Source organism: Argiope bruennichi, chromosome X1, assembly GCF_947563725.1.
Source record: "Argiope bruennichi chromosome X1, qqArgBrue1.1, whole genome shotgun sequence".
NCBI classification, from domain to species: domain Eukaryota; kingdom Metazoa; phylum Arthropoda; class Arachnida; order Araneae; family Araneidae; genus Argiope; species Argiope bruennichi.
In genome coordinates, this window is record NC_079162.1 from 127,940,676 (window position 1) to 127,960,916 (window position 20,241).

A 20,241-nucleotide genomic window follows, 5' to 3' on the forward strand; every position below is an offset into this window, starting at 1 on the left:
ATTTTACAAACATATTCTGAAACAACACTGTTAGTGTAATTGGGATGTACTGGGTTAAAAAAAAAACTTGCATGAATTTACTGCATTTTATCTGTGTGCTTTGTGGTAAAACTGCTACTGTCCTATGTACTGTCTTGTGAAAGGTGTTATATGTACCCTCGAGTTTCTTGCATTTTACAAACATATTCTGAAACAATATTGCTAGTGTAATCGAGATGTACTGGGTTATAAAAAGCTTTCAAGAATGTACTGCATTTTATCTGTGTGCTTTGTGGTAAAACTGCTACTGTGCTATGTACCGGCTTGTGTAAGGTGCTATACCCTCGCCCCCTTTTTGGTGAATCGGAACAAATTAGGTTAAAAAAAAAAATTGCCCTGGAATTTCTGGCATTGTACAAACATATTCTGAAAAAATAATGCTAGTGTAATTGGGATGTACTGGACTGTAAAAAGCATTCACGAATCTACCGCCTTTTATATGCGTGCTTTGAATTAATGCTGCTTCTATACTATCTTCCGTTATAGAGAAAGTGTTCTATCCCCCCTCCCCCGCAGAATCGATACGAAATGGGTTATAAAAAGGGCCCTCAAATTTCTGACATTTTACAAACATATTTTGAAACAATACTGCTGGTGTATTATTGTGAAAGGTGCTCCCCCCTCGAATGGGTTGTCCGCGAATCGCGCGTCCCTTTGAAGGTCGTCGTGGCTCCTCCTCTGCGAATGAGGAATCCAGGGCAATCGGTTTGTGTAGCGATCGCTCATTCACTGAACGCCCAGGGATGCTCGAAGTCGCCTCGAATCACTTCTTCGGACGGGACACTGCGCCGCACCAGCCCAACCGGTAAGTCTCTCAGCTGTTCTGTGCGCGATATTCGATTGATCACTTTCATTACTATTTGCAATCATGGATTCTAGCAAGAATTGAAGAGATGTATACATTATTTAAATTCTATTAAATATTTGCAACATTTACGTAAACTTTCCTCTTCATTTGATCATATTGCTTATGTTTTGCACTCTAAATTCCATTTTCTTCTATATTCGATTGATCACTTTCATTACTAATTGAAATGACAGATTTTATTAAAAATTTGAAAGATTTATGCATTTTTTCAATTCTATTAAATATTTGAAGCGTTTACGAAGGCTTTCCTCTTCATTTGACCACATTGCTTATATTTTGTACTCTTAATTTCATTTTTCTCGGTATTCGATTGATCATTTCTATTACTACTGAAAATGATAGTTTTTATCAAAAATTTGAAAGATTTATGAATTCTTTCAATTCTATTAATTATTTGCAACAATTACGAAAGCTTTCCTCTTCAATTAAGGAAGTTTCTAATATTTTATACATTTCATTCGATTTTTTTCACGGAGTCGTGAAACGAGCGACGAATCATTCAGATATCAAGATGGGATCAAATTTCGTTCCGTTAAATATATGCTATATTTCCATCATTTTCATTTTCAATTAAGCGAAACTGGACAAAATTTTTGCTCTGAATTCCATTTATTTTTACATACATGAAATGAGCAAAAAGTCTTTTTGAAGACTTTATGAAGTGTTGAAAGTATTTATACTTTGCATCAGCTTTTTTTTATTATTTATTTCCGGAATCATGAAATGTGCGAAATATTCATTAGCAAACTGAAAGGCGTCAAGTTTTTCAGAAGAGTTTTCTATAAAACGTTTTAAACATTTATTGTATGAATCAACTTTTATTTTATTTTAATTTAATTTTTTAATAAAAATATATCAATAAATTATTATAAAATTTTATATAAAAATTTAAATTTATAAAATATTTTTTGTGCCATGATTTAACTTTTCAGAACACTCCAAAAGCGGTACAAACATTCATTTAGATGCTTTATTACTCCGTATAAAGATGACAAAAGAATATAACTTCAATAAATTTCATATTCATGGATTTTTTTTAAAAAAGGCCCTCATTCATTTTATATAGTAAATATGATAATAATGGATATTATTTTCAAAATTTTAATTTTTTATTGTATTATAGAATGGCAGCATCCATATTTACTAACATAAAAGTCATGTTCATAAGTGCATTTAAGAGGAAAAATATATATTTGATTTGAATCCGTTGATGTTGTATCTTTGGAGTAGACTTTTTTCACTGCCTTGCTTTCCTTGATCAAAACATTTTTTATAAAAATTTAAATATAATTCTTATAAATTTCACAAAATTTCAAAGAAATATTTAATAAATACGCAATTTACGTATTTGATTACTTCAAATTTAAATATTAGTAATATACATAAAAATTTAAGAATTTGTTTAACTGGCAGATTAGCAAATTTATAATTATTATAAAAATTTGTAAATTTTAATTATTTTACTTCATGTTACCAAAACAATAATAAGATTTCTCTTTGTTCAAAAACAATTTCATCTATCTGTATAATTTGAATACATTAGTCAAATTTTATAATGCGACGGTTTTCGCAAGATCTGCATTCAGTTCATAATTTTACATGCCAAAACTTTTGAACAAATATTGTATAGTACCAAAAAGAGATGATATAACCAGTTTCTGCTTGAAACATTCTTATCATGGTATAAATATAATTTCTTAAAGATGAAATGAACTTCTTTAGGAAGTAATTTTGATGCATCATTGAATTTTTCCAAAATGATGATTATATTTTTAATAATGATTTTTATGTACTATACGTAGTTCCAATTTTATAATCATATAACTTTTATAAAATGTTAAATATTACAAATATTTCAAATTTCTGAATATTTTATATATATAGTCTTAGTTTTTAAGTAAATAATCTTTAAAGTTTATCAGAATTTACTTTCTCTTCGGATATTACTTTTTCTTTAGCTCATATAAGTGTTTTATTCTAATATGGTGAAAACATTAATTCTAAGATGATGTTAAAAAGATAGTTTTTAAGGAATATTAGTATTACTTTAAGGAATATTCGGTGACCTGTATTATAAGCTATTACTGACTGTTATAACAATGAGTAATCAGTCTTTTTTAAGGTTAAAAGTAAAAAGTGAATATACATACAAAATATTATCAATAATAATTCCTTAGAAATATTATTTATATTTTTATGGATGCGTCTGAAGGATTCAGTAATAAATTCATAAAATGCTATAAAATCAAAAACAAAAGTTGCTACCATTTTCTTTTAGTTTTTAACTACGGAAATGTGTCAAATGTGGAAAACTTCTAAAAGAAGCATTCGGTGTTTGAAGGTTGTTTAAGGCATCATCAGCCTTATTTCAAATTTGTTATTTATTTATTGTCAGGAATTGGAGGGTCAGAATTATTTAACCTTATTTAGAAAGAAAAATAATTCCTTAGAAATATTATTTACACTTTTATGGATGCATCTGAATGATTCAGTAATAAATTCATAAAATGCTACAAAATCAAAAACAAAAGTTGCTATCATTTTCTTTTAGTTTTTAAATACAGAAATGTGTCAAATGTGGAAAACTTCTAAAAGATGCGTTCGATATTTGAGGCATCAAGGTATTTGTTCACGGTATCTTCCGCAGCCTTATTTCAAATTTGTTACTTATTCATTGTAGTGAATTGGAGGGTCAGAATTATTTAACCTTATTTAGAAAGAAAAATAATTCCTTAGAAATATTTTTTACACTTTTATGGATGCATCTGAATGATTCAATAATAAATCTATAAAATGTTAAAAAATAAAGAACAAAAGTTGCCATCATTTTCTTTCAGTTTTTAAATACACAAATATGTCAAATTTGGAAAACTTTTAAAAGAAGCGTTCGATATTTGAGGCATCAAGGTATTTGTTCACGGTATCTTCCGCAGCCTTATTTCAAATTTGTTACTTATTCATTGTAGTGAATTGGAGGGTCAGAATTATTTAACCTTATTTAGAAAGAAAAATAATTCCTTAGAAATATTTTTTACACTTTTATGGATGCATCTGAATGATTCAATAATAAATCTATAAAATGTTAAAAAATAAAGAACAAAAGTTGCCATCATTTTCTTTCAGTTTTTAAATACACAAATATGTCAAATTTGGAAAACTTTTAAAAGAAGCGTTCGATGTCTGAAGGTTGTCCTCGGGCTCTGACAGATTTTTTACCGCGACTGAACAGCATAATCATTAGACCATTACGTTACTTTTCTTCATGAAGTGTATGAAAAGTTCATGGAATTATAAAGCATTTGTGATAGAATACCGTTTCGCGTAAAAATGATGCCATCATAATCTCATCTTAAATGAGGATGTTCTGTCTCCTGATAACGATTTCAGCACAAAACAAAGTCTCTTTCTATATATTTGCCTGCATAAATATTTCGTACAGGCAATAATTACCTAATGACATATGTCTAAAACTTTAAATATGAAAGGACTCAGTTGTCTTGGAGTAAAATTGACGTCGAGGTAAAATTTCATCCTTATGACGCAATTATTAACGTGTTTGACTGCTCATTTGTTCTAGGGCTCAGATAGTTTCTTTTTCACGTGAGTATTACTCACATTCTCAGCCAAGAAAATAATCATGGTAAGATACTAATTAAATAATTTCAAAATGTTTATACAATTATGAACGATTTCATATAAAGCATTGCGTTATTATATGCAGCAGCTCCCTCTTGGTGAATCAAACAAATGGCTAATGAGTTGCTACTGACGAAATCTTTGTTTAGCGTTACATCGATTTGGATAAGTAAAACAATCTGTGCGTCTACAGTGGGTTTTAGCATAAACATTACTGCATAAATTTAGTAATTGTTATTTTCTTTTAACTATTTTTGTTGTTTTAAACATTTGAAGATATGTCATTTTTTTTTATTTTTTTTGAGGAAGCACATATAAAGATTTATGGTTTTTAATATTTAAGCCGTGTCTTTTTTTCTTTGCTGTCTGTTAATATATAACTTTGAAAAATTTTTGTCGAAATCAACATACTTTCGTAATTATAACAAAAAAAAAAAGTTTTTCGGTGTAAGAAGCACATGATTATGATGATTGCTAAAGATCTTTTAGAAATCATCTTTTGTTCCTTTTCGGGAGATAATTGAGAAATTTAGAGTTATAGAGAAAAGATAAATTCGCGTTATTCTTGGTTAAATCTTTACAATTGTTTTATATTTTAGAGTTATAAAGAAAGACGTTTCAAGGATTTTAGTTAAGTTTATTTATATATTAACGTCCCATTTTAAAGCAACACTAAGGCTATTTTGGAACGGACTTCGTCATTTTGAATCGCTGTCAGATGACGAGGACGACACCTGACCTCTCCAAAGTTCCACATAATACCAGCGGGAGGACAACGTTTTAAGAGATAAAAAAAATTCTATATTAGTATAAACTGTTATAATTCGTATGTAATTCATTACAAATGGATAACCTACATGATTAAGACAGTTAGGAAAAAAATTTGAAGAGCGATAATAATTCCAATTTAAAGCTCCTAACAAGATAAGCCACTCACTCCTACATCATAACGGTATGGCCAGATAGAACGCCACCCCACTCATTAGCATTCAGGATACCATGGCCCTTTTTCGAATCACCAGTTAAGGTCATGGATTATTTCACTTTCTAATCTCATATTTAGCCATTCGAACTTAGGAAGATCTAAAATTTGGAGATTTGTCAAAATCTCGTTCGAATTTTTTGACGATTACTATACTTTCTCTTTATTTCGTACACGAGAAAGTAAAAACTGACCTTGGACTGACTGAGACTTTTGAATGATTTAGAAATTTTGGTGCATTCTTACAGTTGCATATATATTATGCTACTGTCAATGTCTTTAAAGTAAATTGACGCATTAGTAAACATGCTTAATTATGTCATCTAAAATTAAAATTATCTATCTCTGTATAATTGGTAGGAAGTGATCATTAATATAATTTGTAGGGAAAAAATTCACTTTCGATTTGATAACATTTTACTCAAAATAATAATTTTAATACAATTAGAATTTACAATATATCGATCTTATTCCATTCTCATTCATTTTATGGAGTTTTAGTACTAAATTATATCTAAAAAATGATATTTTATTTATTTATTTTTGTGGAGTATATATCTTAATCAGTGATTTAGTTCAGTCAAGTTTAATACAGTTGTCTGTTTTAAAATTAGAATATTCAAAATATTAATCTGAAACCGAAAGTTTAACCCTAATTCGTTCGTGCATTTCAATAATTCTGAGTGCTTCCAGTTTATGATATACTATCTTTTATTTTAACAATGAGCTGCCCGTAAACTGATCATTAAAATTAATCTTAGAATTTTCTCATTACATATAACAGTAAATTAATGCAATTTGGCGACTAGCTCTACATCCACCATGAATGCATTTAAAATAATTTACAAAAGCAATTAATTTTTTAACAAACTACTGGATACACTTTGAAGAACTATTCCGTAGACACACTACCGTGTCAACAATCGGAAATTTCTTGGTAATGATAAATTAATGCAACTAGCCGACTTTGGAAGTCAGATGTAAGTCCACCATGTATGCATTTTAAACAATTGACAAAAGCAATTCCTCCAGCCACAAATGCTGTACTAATTTTGCCAATTTTTATATAATATAAAATTAATACTGTTAATGGTCATAAAAATTTCATATAAAATCTATGGCAACTTTCTCTCTGCCACTGCCATATCACCAAAGATCTCTTGTCTCCTCTACACCCATTTTCGAAAGATTTTGCAAAATTAGACAGAGTTCCCAAACTTAACAACTAAGAAATTTTGTCAATTTCTTCGCCCAAATAATTTCGCTACTTTGCAAGCATAGCTAATCAATCCGAATACTCTACCATTAATATGCATAATAATTTAAAATAATACTTTTTATTTGTTTTGAGAAGATATGTTTCATCAAAATATGATGGACAAAGACTCTAGTTAATAAGATCAATTTATTCATGACAGCCAACATTGATTAACTACATCTCGTGATAAAAATGCAATAAAAAATAGGTGCAGCAATATAAAAAGAAGTTGAACAATACTGATAAAACATTCTGATTGGTTAACTATTATTCAAAGTGGCGAAATCGTTGCAGTGAAAATTGGCGAAATCATTCCAATTGTTGAAGCTGAAAGCTGTGTCAAAGTTTTATTTTGAAGAATCTCTCGCAATGGTGATAAAAGACTAAACGACCATTGATGATGCATCGAGGGATCGTGACCATTTGTATGAAATAAAGGTTTTTGAAATCAGTCCAATGATTGGGGTTGGTTAACTCTGTCGAAAGATTTCCCCATGGAAAATACATTATGATGTTAAGTTTTTTCCAATTTCTCTCAAAAACTGAGAGGACAGAAGATCAAGTGATGCCTGATTTTAGAAGTTATGGGATTTCATATGAAGCAAAAATTGGCGAAATTGAATCAGGGGTTAGGACTGGGTAACTCGTTCATTAGTTTTCTTGATTATTTGAAATAATAAGGAATAATTTCCGTTTTTTATAATTTTAATTTACTACACTAAATCGGTAAGTAATGACTCACTTCGTCGTCATAATTTACATGTCCTTGACAGATCATGAAATTGAAACACTCTGTGAAAGAATCAAATGTTAACTGTTAATGAGGGTGAGATCTTTCATTTTTGTTAACATTGTGGTTATTAATTTTTCATAAGTACTTACTGTAGGAATGTCACATATCCAGAGATGTTTTAAGAATTAAAAATGGAACTTCCAGCAAGTTAGAGCATCACCACAAATTTGTCGCTATGTGAGGATCTATTTATAGAATATTCGAGAATAACTGGTTAAGAAGAACTCCTTCGACACTCACCAGATCTCATTCCGATGGATTATTCTCAGTCAGAATGCAAGAGCATAGTATTTTTTAGTTAAAGATGAGTAACAATTATTGAGTTGAAAGACCCCTTCAAAAGAAGTTGCTTTCAAATATAAATTGACTTACTAGCGACTTTGAACTGTAACCAGTCTGTTTCAGCGCCTTAATAATAACGGCGAATAGTTTGATAACTGAAAAAAATTCTACATTTGATAATTGATTCGAGTTAGGAAACCTTTATGTATACTATCAACATTTTATCTAATAGTTATTCAAAGTGCATATTTGATTCATTGAATTCTCAGTTTTCTTTTCTTTTCTCGAATAAAATTTAACTGTGGCAATTTTCGAAATGGAAAAATATATCTTTTGTTCATTTTTCATACTAACTCCAACAGTCAAAGAAATCACAAATTAATCTAAAAAAGGGAAGCTTTAATTTATAATTCGTTTAATATTATTTATATTTAAATTATTATATCAAAACATCCTCTCTGTATCAATAATTTCTATTTGAAATAATAGGAGAGGGTGGTAGGAACCGTTGATGTGCTACTTTAATGCATAGAATATGTAACATGTGCTTTTATTGTAAAAATTAAAGGTACAATTGGAGTGACTACTGGTGCACCGCACGGTCTGTTGAGCTTAGAAAAAAGAATGCCGGCTTCCTAAATAATATAGGAAATTCGCGAGTTGTCAATTCGGAGTGGAAGTTTGGAACATGAGTCGCTTGTCAGGTGCCATGTTTGGCATTTGAGCTCTGATCAAATGTGTAGGATTCTTCGAGTTATCAGCTCCTAATTTTGTAAAAAACTAGTAAATGATCTAAAAAATATAATATGAATAAGTTGTGCTGTTTGGCTTTAGATAAGTCGTAGTTTCCAAAAGCAAAATTTTCCTTATTTATGTAAATTTAGCAAATCTTAGAATATTGCACGAAAAAAATCATGCTACAAAAAAAAAATATCTCGTGACCTTTAAGACCAGTTTAGTTTTAATAGTGAATCAACAACAAATATTTCAAAAAGAAAATAAAATTGTCCTAATAATAATATTCTTAATTATGTTTTTTTACGGACAACAGAAGCACCATCGTTGAAGAAACATCTGTCATTTCTTTTCTTTTGGCGCATGGTCCTAAAGTGTTCTCTGGACTTCAGATTATTTTAAATCAAAGTATGTTGGGAAGCAAAGATGTATGTACCATATTTCATTTATTTAAGTCAATGCTGTTTTTGAGTGAGTGCTTATACATTCATTTGAAAGCTACCATGCAAATTTAGTTTCAAATCTGCATATCAAACTTCATTAATCTAGATCAAAGCATTCTTGAGTTACCCCGCTCATAGATAAACAGATATAATTCCAAAAATGTATTTTTCGGGCTCAGATAAGTTTGAAAAATGGAGATTACAATACTTTCTCTTAGTATACTTAGTAGACGAGAAAGTAAAAAGTGAAAATGCAGAATTTATTTTGTTAGAGTTATTGTAAAACATAATAAAATATTTCTGACACGCGTTGAACTACCAAATCATTTAAATATTTTCCGCAATGTGATGATTTGACTGAAAATTGGGATTTTTTTTGTTGTAATTACATTTTTAAGGAAAAGAAGATCGGCGCATTCTATGAAGAGTCCTTACGGAATGAAATTATATGCACAAATAAAGCGATCCGTTTTACCCAATAAATTTACCGCCTCTAAAAGCTATAGTTATAATTAAAAATTGAATTTTTTGAGTATTGGCGTAGAAAAATTAAAAATAAATTTGATCGATCGTGTTTTAAAATTGTGTTTTAAATTTTAACTACAAGTGGGGAAAACGATCAAGGAAGAATGTTGGCGGATGTATTTTTTATTTTGTTTAGAGCAAGTATTGTGATCGTAAAAATTAGAACTCGAGATTTTAAAGAATCTCCTCCTTCCAAGTCCAAAAAATACATTTTAAAAATTATGTCTGTTTATCTGTCTGTCTGAGAGCCGATAGTTCAAAAACTTTTTGAGCTTGACGAATGAAATTTGGTATATGGAACTTTACACCAAATTTGTAGATATCTATCTAATTTTAAACTTATTCCGCTCATAGAAAATATATTTGTGTGTCCGAGCAAAATTGACTATAATAAATACAAAACTTAAAACGCTAAATTGTTAAAAATACAGCAATAGTTTTAGCATTTAAAGTGTAGGTTCTCAGAAAATTTTGAACCAAATATGTCAAAGAGTTGACCGTTTGTTGGTCTTTACTTTCGCATGCCTGATAACTCAAAAAGGAAATAAACAACATGAATAAAATTTAGCATATGATTTTGTGACTACAATGGTAGTTCTATGTCAAATTTTCGTTTCGATTGGTAGTGAAAAAAGGCGTCCAAAATACATAGTCGATGTTATGGTATTTGTGTATTAATCAATTGACAGCGATTCATCTCAGAAGATCGAATTCTAGATTCATGCTGAAGATCGATATTTTGTACCTATTGTTCGTCAATACCATGCAATTGATACACAAGTACCGGTTTTCTTTACTCTACTACGAAGCATGCAAGTTTTATGAGGGTAGAGCTTTGAAAATAAAACTTTGAGCCCTCGTTTCATTCACAGCTTTTCTAAGGTCCATAATTTTATGCGCAGGAAAGGTTAGATAACACCTTTGTCAGAGAGCATGTAAGAAAGTTTTGGGAGACTGCATCAACTGGATTTAAAATTTCTAATCACTATTAACATTTTTTAAAATTCTTTTCTGATAGTTTTCTACTTTATTGCATTTTCTTTGTTATAGAAGATGCAAGGATATATTTTTAAAATTTGTTCAATTTTAATTACAAAATTACAACTTCTTATTTTAATTGAAACCTATTTAATAAAATATAGAATATTTTTAAGATATATACAGGAATATTTTTAATTGCATACAAATTTTTGTTTTTAATAGCTAACTTCTTTTATATGTTTATCGGTGCATTACATGATTTAAAAAAATTCGAGAGCTTTTGCATGAGAAAAGAATATTGAATACAATATTTACCAGGATTTGCGAGATGCGATGATCTGATCTTTTGCATTAGAAAATCTTAAAAAATTCTTTACATCATTGATAGCATTGAATAGCGTAATAAAACAAAAACTGTTGAAATTTCCGTGAAAAAATAAAAGATTTTTCTTAAGAATTTTTTTTTCACTCTATTTCATTTTACTGTCGCGTACTTTTGAATATCAAAAAGAAGATAGTTTCAGGAATAATTGACAGATGTACAAAAGCTTGAAACAGAGTCCTGAAAAGATAAAAGAATTTTTGTCGTAATAACTGAGTTTCGGTTATGTCTCTGGATTTTCATCCAGTGTTTTGATTACTGAATCTAAAAGTTGATTTATATTTTCTCAAGGATAACTGGCGAAATTTCTTTTAAATAATAAAGAAGATCAATATACCTTTTATATTTTAAAATGTTAAATGACAAGTTATTGTTAATGTGTGCGTCAAAATCATTGTTAAATTGTATCCTCTTTAAAGCGTATTCTTCCTGTTTTTAGAAAATGTAATTTTAATGACTTACCGAATAGATTATGTAATTGAACGTCATAAATAAAAATATTAAAGCCGAAAAATTTTCTAACTGCAGCTTTTTTCCTCTGAAAATACAAGCAATTTTCAATATAAGTTGTAATCGTAAATCCGTCTCGCTCTACAGGCTGTTACAGTAACTATTATGTAATTATTGAAATTCATTCGAATATTGATTTTACCAAAGACAAATTAGTAATATTCATTGCCAGAGAATTGGTAGAAACGCAACAAAATGAATTGGGGAAAAAAAAGAAAAAAAAAAAAACTGCAGCGGATTTCCGAGATTTTACAAAAGAAAAAAGGAAAAAAATTATTATTTGACTGAAAATTCTCTTCTTTCAAACGGTTGGAGTAAAGTAATAATAATAATTGATTAAAATAGCGCATAAAGGGTCTGGATTATTATGCATCAGAATTTTTTTTTATCTTTAAAGTTACAGCAACAACAACAAAACCTAGGCGAGAGTTGTAAAGACTTATTTATCTCTCCATGCTTTGAAAAAGCGAAGAAGCAACGAAAATACCGTTTGGAATAAGTGCGGTTAATTTAGCTGAGCATTGGTAAATACGAGGAAAGTGATAAACATCCAGGCATAATATTTAAGGGCCGTTTCATTCAGGGAAAAAAAAGTAATAATTGTTATTCCGATTTTGTGAGCAGATTTCATTGTTACGAAAGCGATGTGAGCTCGCTGAAGATCGTTCGTTTTGCAATCTGCGTCGAATCCTGAAGGAAGTGATCTACCAATTAGAGAATGTAGGCTGATCCTTTTGCTTAGCGAAACGCCTGTCATTTAAATTGCTGCTTACTACAGGGAATAAAAGTTGCAAGAAAACGTCGTGGATTTCTCTTTCATAGGTAAAGTATAAAATTCATATTTTGGTGACTTTCAAAATGTTCGGAATGCAAACAATGCAGCCATGCTTGATATTTGATAAAAAAATAAGCGGTTGAATTTTCTTTTTACTTCTCTTTATTAGACGATTTATTTTGATTTTTGATCTTATGTGGTTTAAATGTTTTAAAAAAACCCCGGATATGATCCGTTGCTTTACTGTATTAATTGGTGTTTCATATTCACATGGAATTTTTTGTGTGTTTTAAAAGCACGGAACATAAACGAAACAGTAAAACATTAACGCAAATTCTTGCACAAAAATATGAAGTAAAATAAAAGTCTAATGTAATGTGTATTTCATGAATACATCAGTATGGAAATTAAACTCGATTTATGAAATGAATGCCATTGCTCAATTTTATGTCATTTATTCATTTCTTGCATTATATACTATTGAAATTATAATTACAAATACATAAGGAATATTATTCGACATTTTTTATATTTTATTTTTTCTTACAGTCCACTGAATGAAATTCCATATTTCGATGTTTAAATGGGTGTTTTAACTTATTATCGCATAATGTAGCAATTTTAGGGTTTATGATCTAAAGTCATTTTATTTTTGCAATACACTTGCAGTAGGAATTTTGGACGCAAATGCCGTTCGTCCAGCATGCACGCCTGTCCGATTAGGAAACCATGACTTTATTATTGATGATCTAATGTTAAGAAACTCTAATTTTGAGTTTCTCTTAAGTAAAATTCTATGCTACTCATTTTTTTCTCTCTTTTAGTTGTACCAAACTTAAAACAAAGATAATAATTTAACAATTTCAGACTATGATGGCTTTATATAATAGTTAAAATGATTGTTTAAGTTATTCTTTTTTCACGCAAATATCTAATTATCTACAAAGTAACAATTTTGTAGATTTAGATTTGATTTTTAAATGAATCAATATGGTGTCATATTTTCCCGGTTTTGATTTGGTGTGAAGACTTATTTGTATAATTGATTAAAATATCTGTTAGTCTAACAGACTTCTTTATAAATTTCATATAATTAAAATCCTGTAAATATATTAATTCTAGTGACTTTAATAACTTTAACTTAATTTTTATTCACTTCAATATTTGCAAACATTTCATTAGTATTAGGTAGAACTTTCATTTTGTATTTTGTAAATATTAAAAAAATATATATATATGTGTAAAATTTATGTGTAAATAGTTTGTTGCCGCTCCAGAAATGTCTAACAGAACGGATGGAAAACATTTTTCTACAAATCTTTTGTTCATATTAATGAAATCTTAACAATTGATTTAAATACCTAATCCTGAATTCACCCCACTCCTTGAATCAGACTTTTCGAATGGATTTAAAAGATAACATTTTTAATACGCATTCTACAAACAGAGAAACTTCACGAAAAGATTTCATTAAAAACGCTTCCCATACTCAAATAGGAAGGATGATATTCCGTCAGTTGGTTCAACTCTTATTACAAGTCCACGAAGTATCAATAAATGAAAGAGTTAATTTATTTATAATTAGCATGACATATGGCAATGTAAAATTTAAAAAAAAGCGAATCTCAATCCGATGGAATTAACATTTCTATCTAGATGTGCTTATACCTTACCTATCTTTCCTCTTTGCTTATACATCTACCTTTCCTTATTTCTTCACTTTCTCGTATACGAAGTAGAAAGAAAATAACTGTAATTGCGAAAAAAATCGAACTCGAGATTTTGACAAATTTCCACGCTTTAGATCTCCCTCAGTTCGAAAAACACATTTCTGGAAAATATTTGACTGTACATCCGTCCGTCTGTCTATGAAACGATAAAGCAGGAATGCTTTGAGTTAGACGAATAAAATTTGGTATAGGGTCTTAACACCAAATTTGTAGATTTCTATCAATTTTTTTTAAAAAAATGTGATCAGAGGAAGTCTGTATGTTCGAATATAAATTAACACGATAACCACAAAATGATGAGAGCTGGATGGATAAAATTTGGTACACATACTTAACATCTATATTGTAGACACCTATCAAATTTTAAAAAATTAAGCAAAACCCAACAAGGAGTAAAACGTTTGTTAGTCCGTACTTTCAGAAGCATGTAAACGCGATAGCTCAAAAATGCTATGACTGAAATCTATCAAATTCGATACGTGATTTTGTGACTGCAATGGTAGTTCTGTGCCAGATTTTTTTTTAGTTGGTTGGGAAAAAAGCGTTCCAAACACAAATTCATTTTTATGAGAGAATACGCGAGAAAGGTTTGGAAAGACACTCTAGTTGGTTTTAATAATGATGGCATTAGCGATTGCAATTGAGTTTTTCTCAGAAACTTAGATAAAATTACGAAATCCGTAAATTAAAAGAAATAAGGAATATATTGCTCCAAAAACAGAGAAGGCCCAGTTTTTTTTTTTTTTTTTTTTTTTTTTTTTTTTTTTTTTGTGAATAGTATTGGGCGTAAAATTGATAATGGAGTAAGAAAGATGAATCATTCAGCCGGAATAATTTAGTTTCTATAAATGAATGCTGTTAATGAATTAATTAATATACTTATTTGTTAAACTGTTAAATCTTCGTATCTATTAAGAAAATGCTCGTACTATAAATTTTTTAAGCGCAACTTACCTGCTAACATTAAAAATACTGCTAAAGGTAGATTTTTCGAAGGTAAAAAGGTGTTATGAATGGAAAATTCAATAAATGAAACATTTTGTAAACACGGAAGAAGACAAATTTCCTAGAGTAATTTTTGAAAAAAAAAATACGTATAAACTGTATATAGTTTAGTAGCAAGTTGAAATATTAGTTATTAAACAACAACACCTTCTTCCTTTTGGGGTGTGGATTGAACTAAGTGACATTCACAACTACAAAGTGCTTCTGACCTTTATTAAGTGACAGAAAGAATTATTGTGTCCCCTTGAGGTGATTCCGTTATTGACACTTACTTTATTCCGAGTTCTTGGAGCTCCCAAAGTCTTTCTTTAGTGGTCTCGACCAAGGACAGTCCCGTGATTTTCAACACAACTAAGCAAATAAACATGCTACCAGGAAAAAATCTTTATGAAAGAAAATGTCCGTCAAAAATGACAACTGGCCCTTTCCGAAATAAATGCTAAATCACGTGCTATTTTTTATTCCAATATCTTCATGTTTAGCGACTGTACATGCGAGTCTATGTACACGACTAAATACTCTTACAAGGAAGGATCTCGGCTATCGGTGACATTTTCTTTCAATTCTTTGGAAATAAGAATAATGAAAGAAATTCGCATGGGATTGGATTGCTGTTGCAAAATTTGTTGAAACTTTCTGTTTTGTTTCTTTAGTAAAATGTGTCATTATCTTGAAAGCTTTATAAAATTTATTAAAATTAAAAGATGACATTGTCTACACTTTACATTCTTATTAAATGATTATTTTTTTTATTTACATATAACAGACGTTGAAGAAGTAGTTGAAATATTTCCCTGTTTCAAGATGTTTTTTTTATTTTTATTTCGAATCATGTTTTCTTCCGCAATTAATTTAGCCATTGAGAGTGACACATTAGACACGTTCATTTGTGAACTTATAAAGCTGAAGATATTAGTTCTTCAAAATTTCATTTAAAAAAGAAAATAAATAACATGTACGGGGCTTTTATACATTCAGAATATTAAGTATTAATAAAAATATTTCTTTCTTATGTGAATGGTCCATTTAATGTGGATTGGTGTGTTTCTGAACAATGTTTCTTCAGGGTTACTTGGCCGAATTGCAGAATTTAGACTTCGAGACTCGATTTTACAAATATTGGCCGGATAAACGAGATCCTTTCTAAGATATAGCGTGGAAGTTTGGAAAAGGAACCTGAGTCGCCCTTGTCATCTGATCGCTGCTGAAAATGACTTTACAAAATAGTTCTACTAGAACTCTAATCTAACTTAACTTCTTTAAAACCCCATAAATTTTCTTTAACATACTAACTCTTTCAATATAAGAATATTTCAAATACACTCAGTGACTGATTGCAATCATCCGTTTACTTTCTTTAAAATGCTTCTTGTATGGAAATGTGAGTTTGCTAAAGCTTTGCAAAAATTTCAATGAGTCCTTTAGAATGATTTACTTATAAGACAATTTTTTTTTGCGCAGTGGCAACGATGGTTCTGCGACCATGATTGGAGAAGACGTGCAAAAATTTCCCCGAAGTTCGGTCATGAGCACGAATGCAATAAGTGGATTTCCTGAGAATAATCTAAATAAAATCTGGACAATTTTCAATAAGAAGTTACAAAGAAAATAAATGTAGCGATAACTTCAAATTGCACAAAATAAGAATCTAAGTTTTCAAATAACAGAAGCATTTAAAATCTATATGCTATATTTAAAATTGCCAGATGCTAAGTACTATTTGTTAAATAAAAATATTTTTTAAAAAATATTTTAACTAATAAAAGCAATATTTACGTGCTATGCTCTCAGAGTTACTCTATTATCTTGAGCACCTACCTGTATGAAAAGAAAACAATACTTTTTAGCAAACAGAAGCAGCTGCTCATTATTGTGCTTAAAATATTCTCAAATTTCTTCAGTAAATTTAGACCAAATAAAAAAAAGATTATACATATAAAAGAAATTGTATCGTATTCCAACCCAAACGAATGGAATTTTAAGAGAATTATTTTTTAATAAAAAATCCTTTCCAAACGTAATTTGCCCATAATGCAATAGCATTCATCCTGTTAAATTACTTTGAAATAATCTTAATAAGTTAATATGTATACAGTACGTGCACATTGTTCAATTCTCTGTAAATTCAAAAAAAATGTCTAGGTAAAAAAATCATTTGAAATCATTTTTGGAAACAATAAAAAAATTTAAAATGATTTGCGAGTGCAATTCCCACGTCTGATTTTTTTTGAGGGGGAGGGGAGGAAGTGACATAGAAAATTCAATATAAAATCAATTTTCTGCACATTTTGACTTTAAAAATATTTTCACCTAATCAGAAGCAAACTAAACGAAAGAGAACTTAATCTTCAGATTCAATAATAAGAAACATCAATTCTCTAAAATCAGACCAAAGATGTTATTCAGTTTTGCATAATATTTTTTTCTCTCATTCGTTCAAGTCTAAATACGAGTTTTCAAGTCATCTTTCTTTCTTTTTATCCTTGTTTGATTCATGATGGAAAAGTAAATTCAATTCTCATAATCTATTTTCTCATGTAGTTTTTATTAGTAGTAATTCGCCTTCCATTTCAATATTTTACAAACGATTTCTAATTTTCATGCAAAATGTAACATGCAACGACTTTCTCCTAGGAAATATTACAAATTCTATAAGTTCAAAACTAAAATGAGATTTCTTTAATAAGTAACCATATGGAATGTTTAGAATTTTGTTTCAAAACGAAATAAAATATCTTCAGTTTTTAGAACATTATAAATCATTAAAATAAATGCATCCTGTATAAATAGAAAATTATAAATTCAAATATATTAAAACAAAATGGGCAGGAAATGAAAAGTCTTATATACTAACTAAAAACAATCTCATTAGTGTGAAATCTGTTTATCGTAAAATATTCAAAATTGCTAAAAATTGAAGGCATGATATAACGAAAGGCTGAAATTTTTATTTTTATTTTTAGTAGCGCTGTCACAAAATCTCGTCTTGAAATTTTACATTTGTGAATAAATGACACCCGTTAAAGGAGTTTTTGATAGTTGTGACATCTTATCAGCATTTGGATTGAAACATTGTCTTATCCTCAAGAAAAGGTTTCCGAATTGCTAATTTTTTGCTTGCACGTGTCACTTGAAATCAGTAGCTCAAATTAGAAAATGTGATGTTATGTTAGGTGATAGTTGATCTTAAACTGGTGATTCAGTTTCTTCCCCTAATATGCCATAAAAATATATTTTATAAGAATTCTCACGTACTAATAAGATAAGTCTTATTTATACAGATGCCATAATTTTTCCTGTATATAAACCTGAATCACGAAGTTGGTCAAAGGTTTTCATAATGATGTAAAAGTTTAGAAAGTGAGGTGGTTCTGAATCCTCTAAACTGGGTTCAAATTCAAGAAACGGTTTTCTTGATTAATTCCCGCGAGTTTTAAAACTAGAAGAAAAATCATTCATCTACCAAATTAAATAAAATTTCCTTTGACGAAAAAGTCGACATTTGAAACTGCTTTTGGTTTCCACATTTTCACGAAGCATTTGCTGTTTGCTGTCTACCTAGTGATTATATGCTAGAATAATAAAAATAAAATCAAGCACTCAGTAGCATAATGTATCTCGAAATATTCCTAAAGATTTCACCTATCAGAATGCGGGGAGGGAAGATGGAAATGCGATAAATATTTCCAGGATAATGAAATAAAGAAAAGAAAGTGGACAAGTTAGACATTGATTCACATCTGTTTGAAGAGAAAGAGTCCCAGATAAAAAGAATAAAAAGAAAAGAATTCCTAGAAGAAAAAGAATGGATGGCTATAAAAATAACTCAAATAGGGATTAGCCCTTTTTTGTCAAAGATGTCCTTTTTTATGAGGGAGGGTGTGGGAATAATTGGCGGGTTTTTTTTTTTCTTCTTCGGAAAAGGATTCTTCCCTATTAACACAGATTCTACTGAGAGAAGGGAAGACTGGTTTTGGACTCAGAGGAAGATTAAACGTTCACTTTCTTTTTTAATCATTTTTTTCACTTTTAGAAGAGAGTATGACCATTGCCTTATAATAATTGAATTTAAAAAGTGCCCATATAAGGAGGGCCGCTTCGACTTCTTGCCTTTTCTATTGCATTTGAGTACTTTCGTCAACAAATGAAAAAGAAATTGAGAAAAGTGCTATTATTTCTCTCAGACAATGGCAATCATAGTGTAATGAATTCCTCTCTTTTGCATTTTCACGCTATTCATTAAAATGCAATGCAGGAAAAATAAAATTTGTTTTTTTTGGGGGGGGGGGAGGGTATTGATTACTGCGTAGCTTGAAATCATCTCCAAAAGCATTTACCTAGCTAATGGAATCAGTTCATGTTCAAGTGATGTCGAGGTAACTTATTTTTGGGCATCTTGTAGAAAGTGAGTCACAGCACAGCTCACTTAATTGTTTGATGATATCTGTAATTACATTTGTAATGTGATTATGTCATCATGTTGTCTACATTAATGGGATGATTAACTTTGTTAGATCTTTGCTACCAACATTTTTTTTTTTTTTCAGCTTCGAAGGTATAGCCCAAATTTTTTATACCCTGTTAGAAATCCTAACATGAAAAACAAATGAGTCTTTGATCCCTTGATGATGAGTCTACTTTCTTTAAAGCGTTATTTTGCAAAAAATTCCAGATTAGAAAGAGTTTTTTTTTTTTTTTTTTTTTTTTTTTTTTGATACCACTAAACTTTCCTCATCCTTGACACGTTGCGAAAAGTCAGCTGATGAGCCAGATATATAGCAATTAATTTAAATAGCAACATTGGATAGTGATAAGGAAGTAAAAACTTTTGAATGCTTCTTGTATAAATACAAATGTCTGTTTGATCCCTTGCAATCATCTTTGTCCCAGTGTGTAACTATTTTATCGAAATACGTACCATGGTATATAGTTGTAAAAATAAAAAGAAAAGATATATTATTTTGGCAAACGGATTTTACAAAGCATGATTAGGAAAGACTATTTGCATAATTGATAGTAAAATTATTTTATCAGATTACATTTGTGCAATCACTTAACACACTTGAATGCAATCTTTTCATTACACTAAAAACACGAAAAACTAATCCAAATTGTTAAATGCATATACTTCATGAAAAAACAAGTATTAATCCTTTTGTGTAAAAAAAGTATACATTATCTTTACCACATTCGTTTTGCCATAACTGTCAAACGCCTTTCTGCAATATGTAAAAAAAGGGTGAAAAAAACTTTATAGCAATTTAAAAGATTTCTAAAGATGCCAGGTTTTCTAAGGC

The 20,241-nt window shown here is 29.5% G+C and overlaps 1 protein-coding gene across 2 annotated transcripts in view; it reads left to right on the forward strand.

Moving 5' to 3' along the window:
* Positions 1-707: 707 nt before the first annotated feature.
* The window catches only part of LOC129958573 (ETS homologous factor-like), a 91,192-nt gene continuing 71,658 nt past the window's right edge, over positions 708-20,241 (forward strand). The window contains exon 1 of one of the 2 annotated variants that reach the window (XM_056071141.1): positions 708-844. In XM_056071141.1, coding sequence (XP_055927116.1) covers positions 783-844 — 62 coding nt within the window. In that variant the 5' untranslated portion in view covers positions 708-782. Of the gene's footprint in view, positions 845-12,116; positions 12,257-20,241 lie in introns of those variants that run through there. The other variant, XM_056071142.1, reaches the window with a different exon arrangement.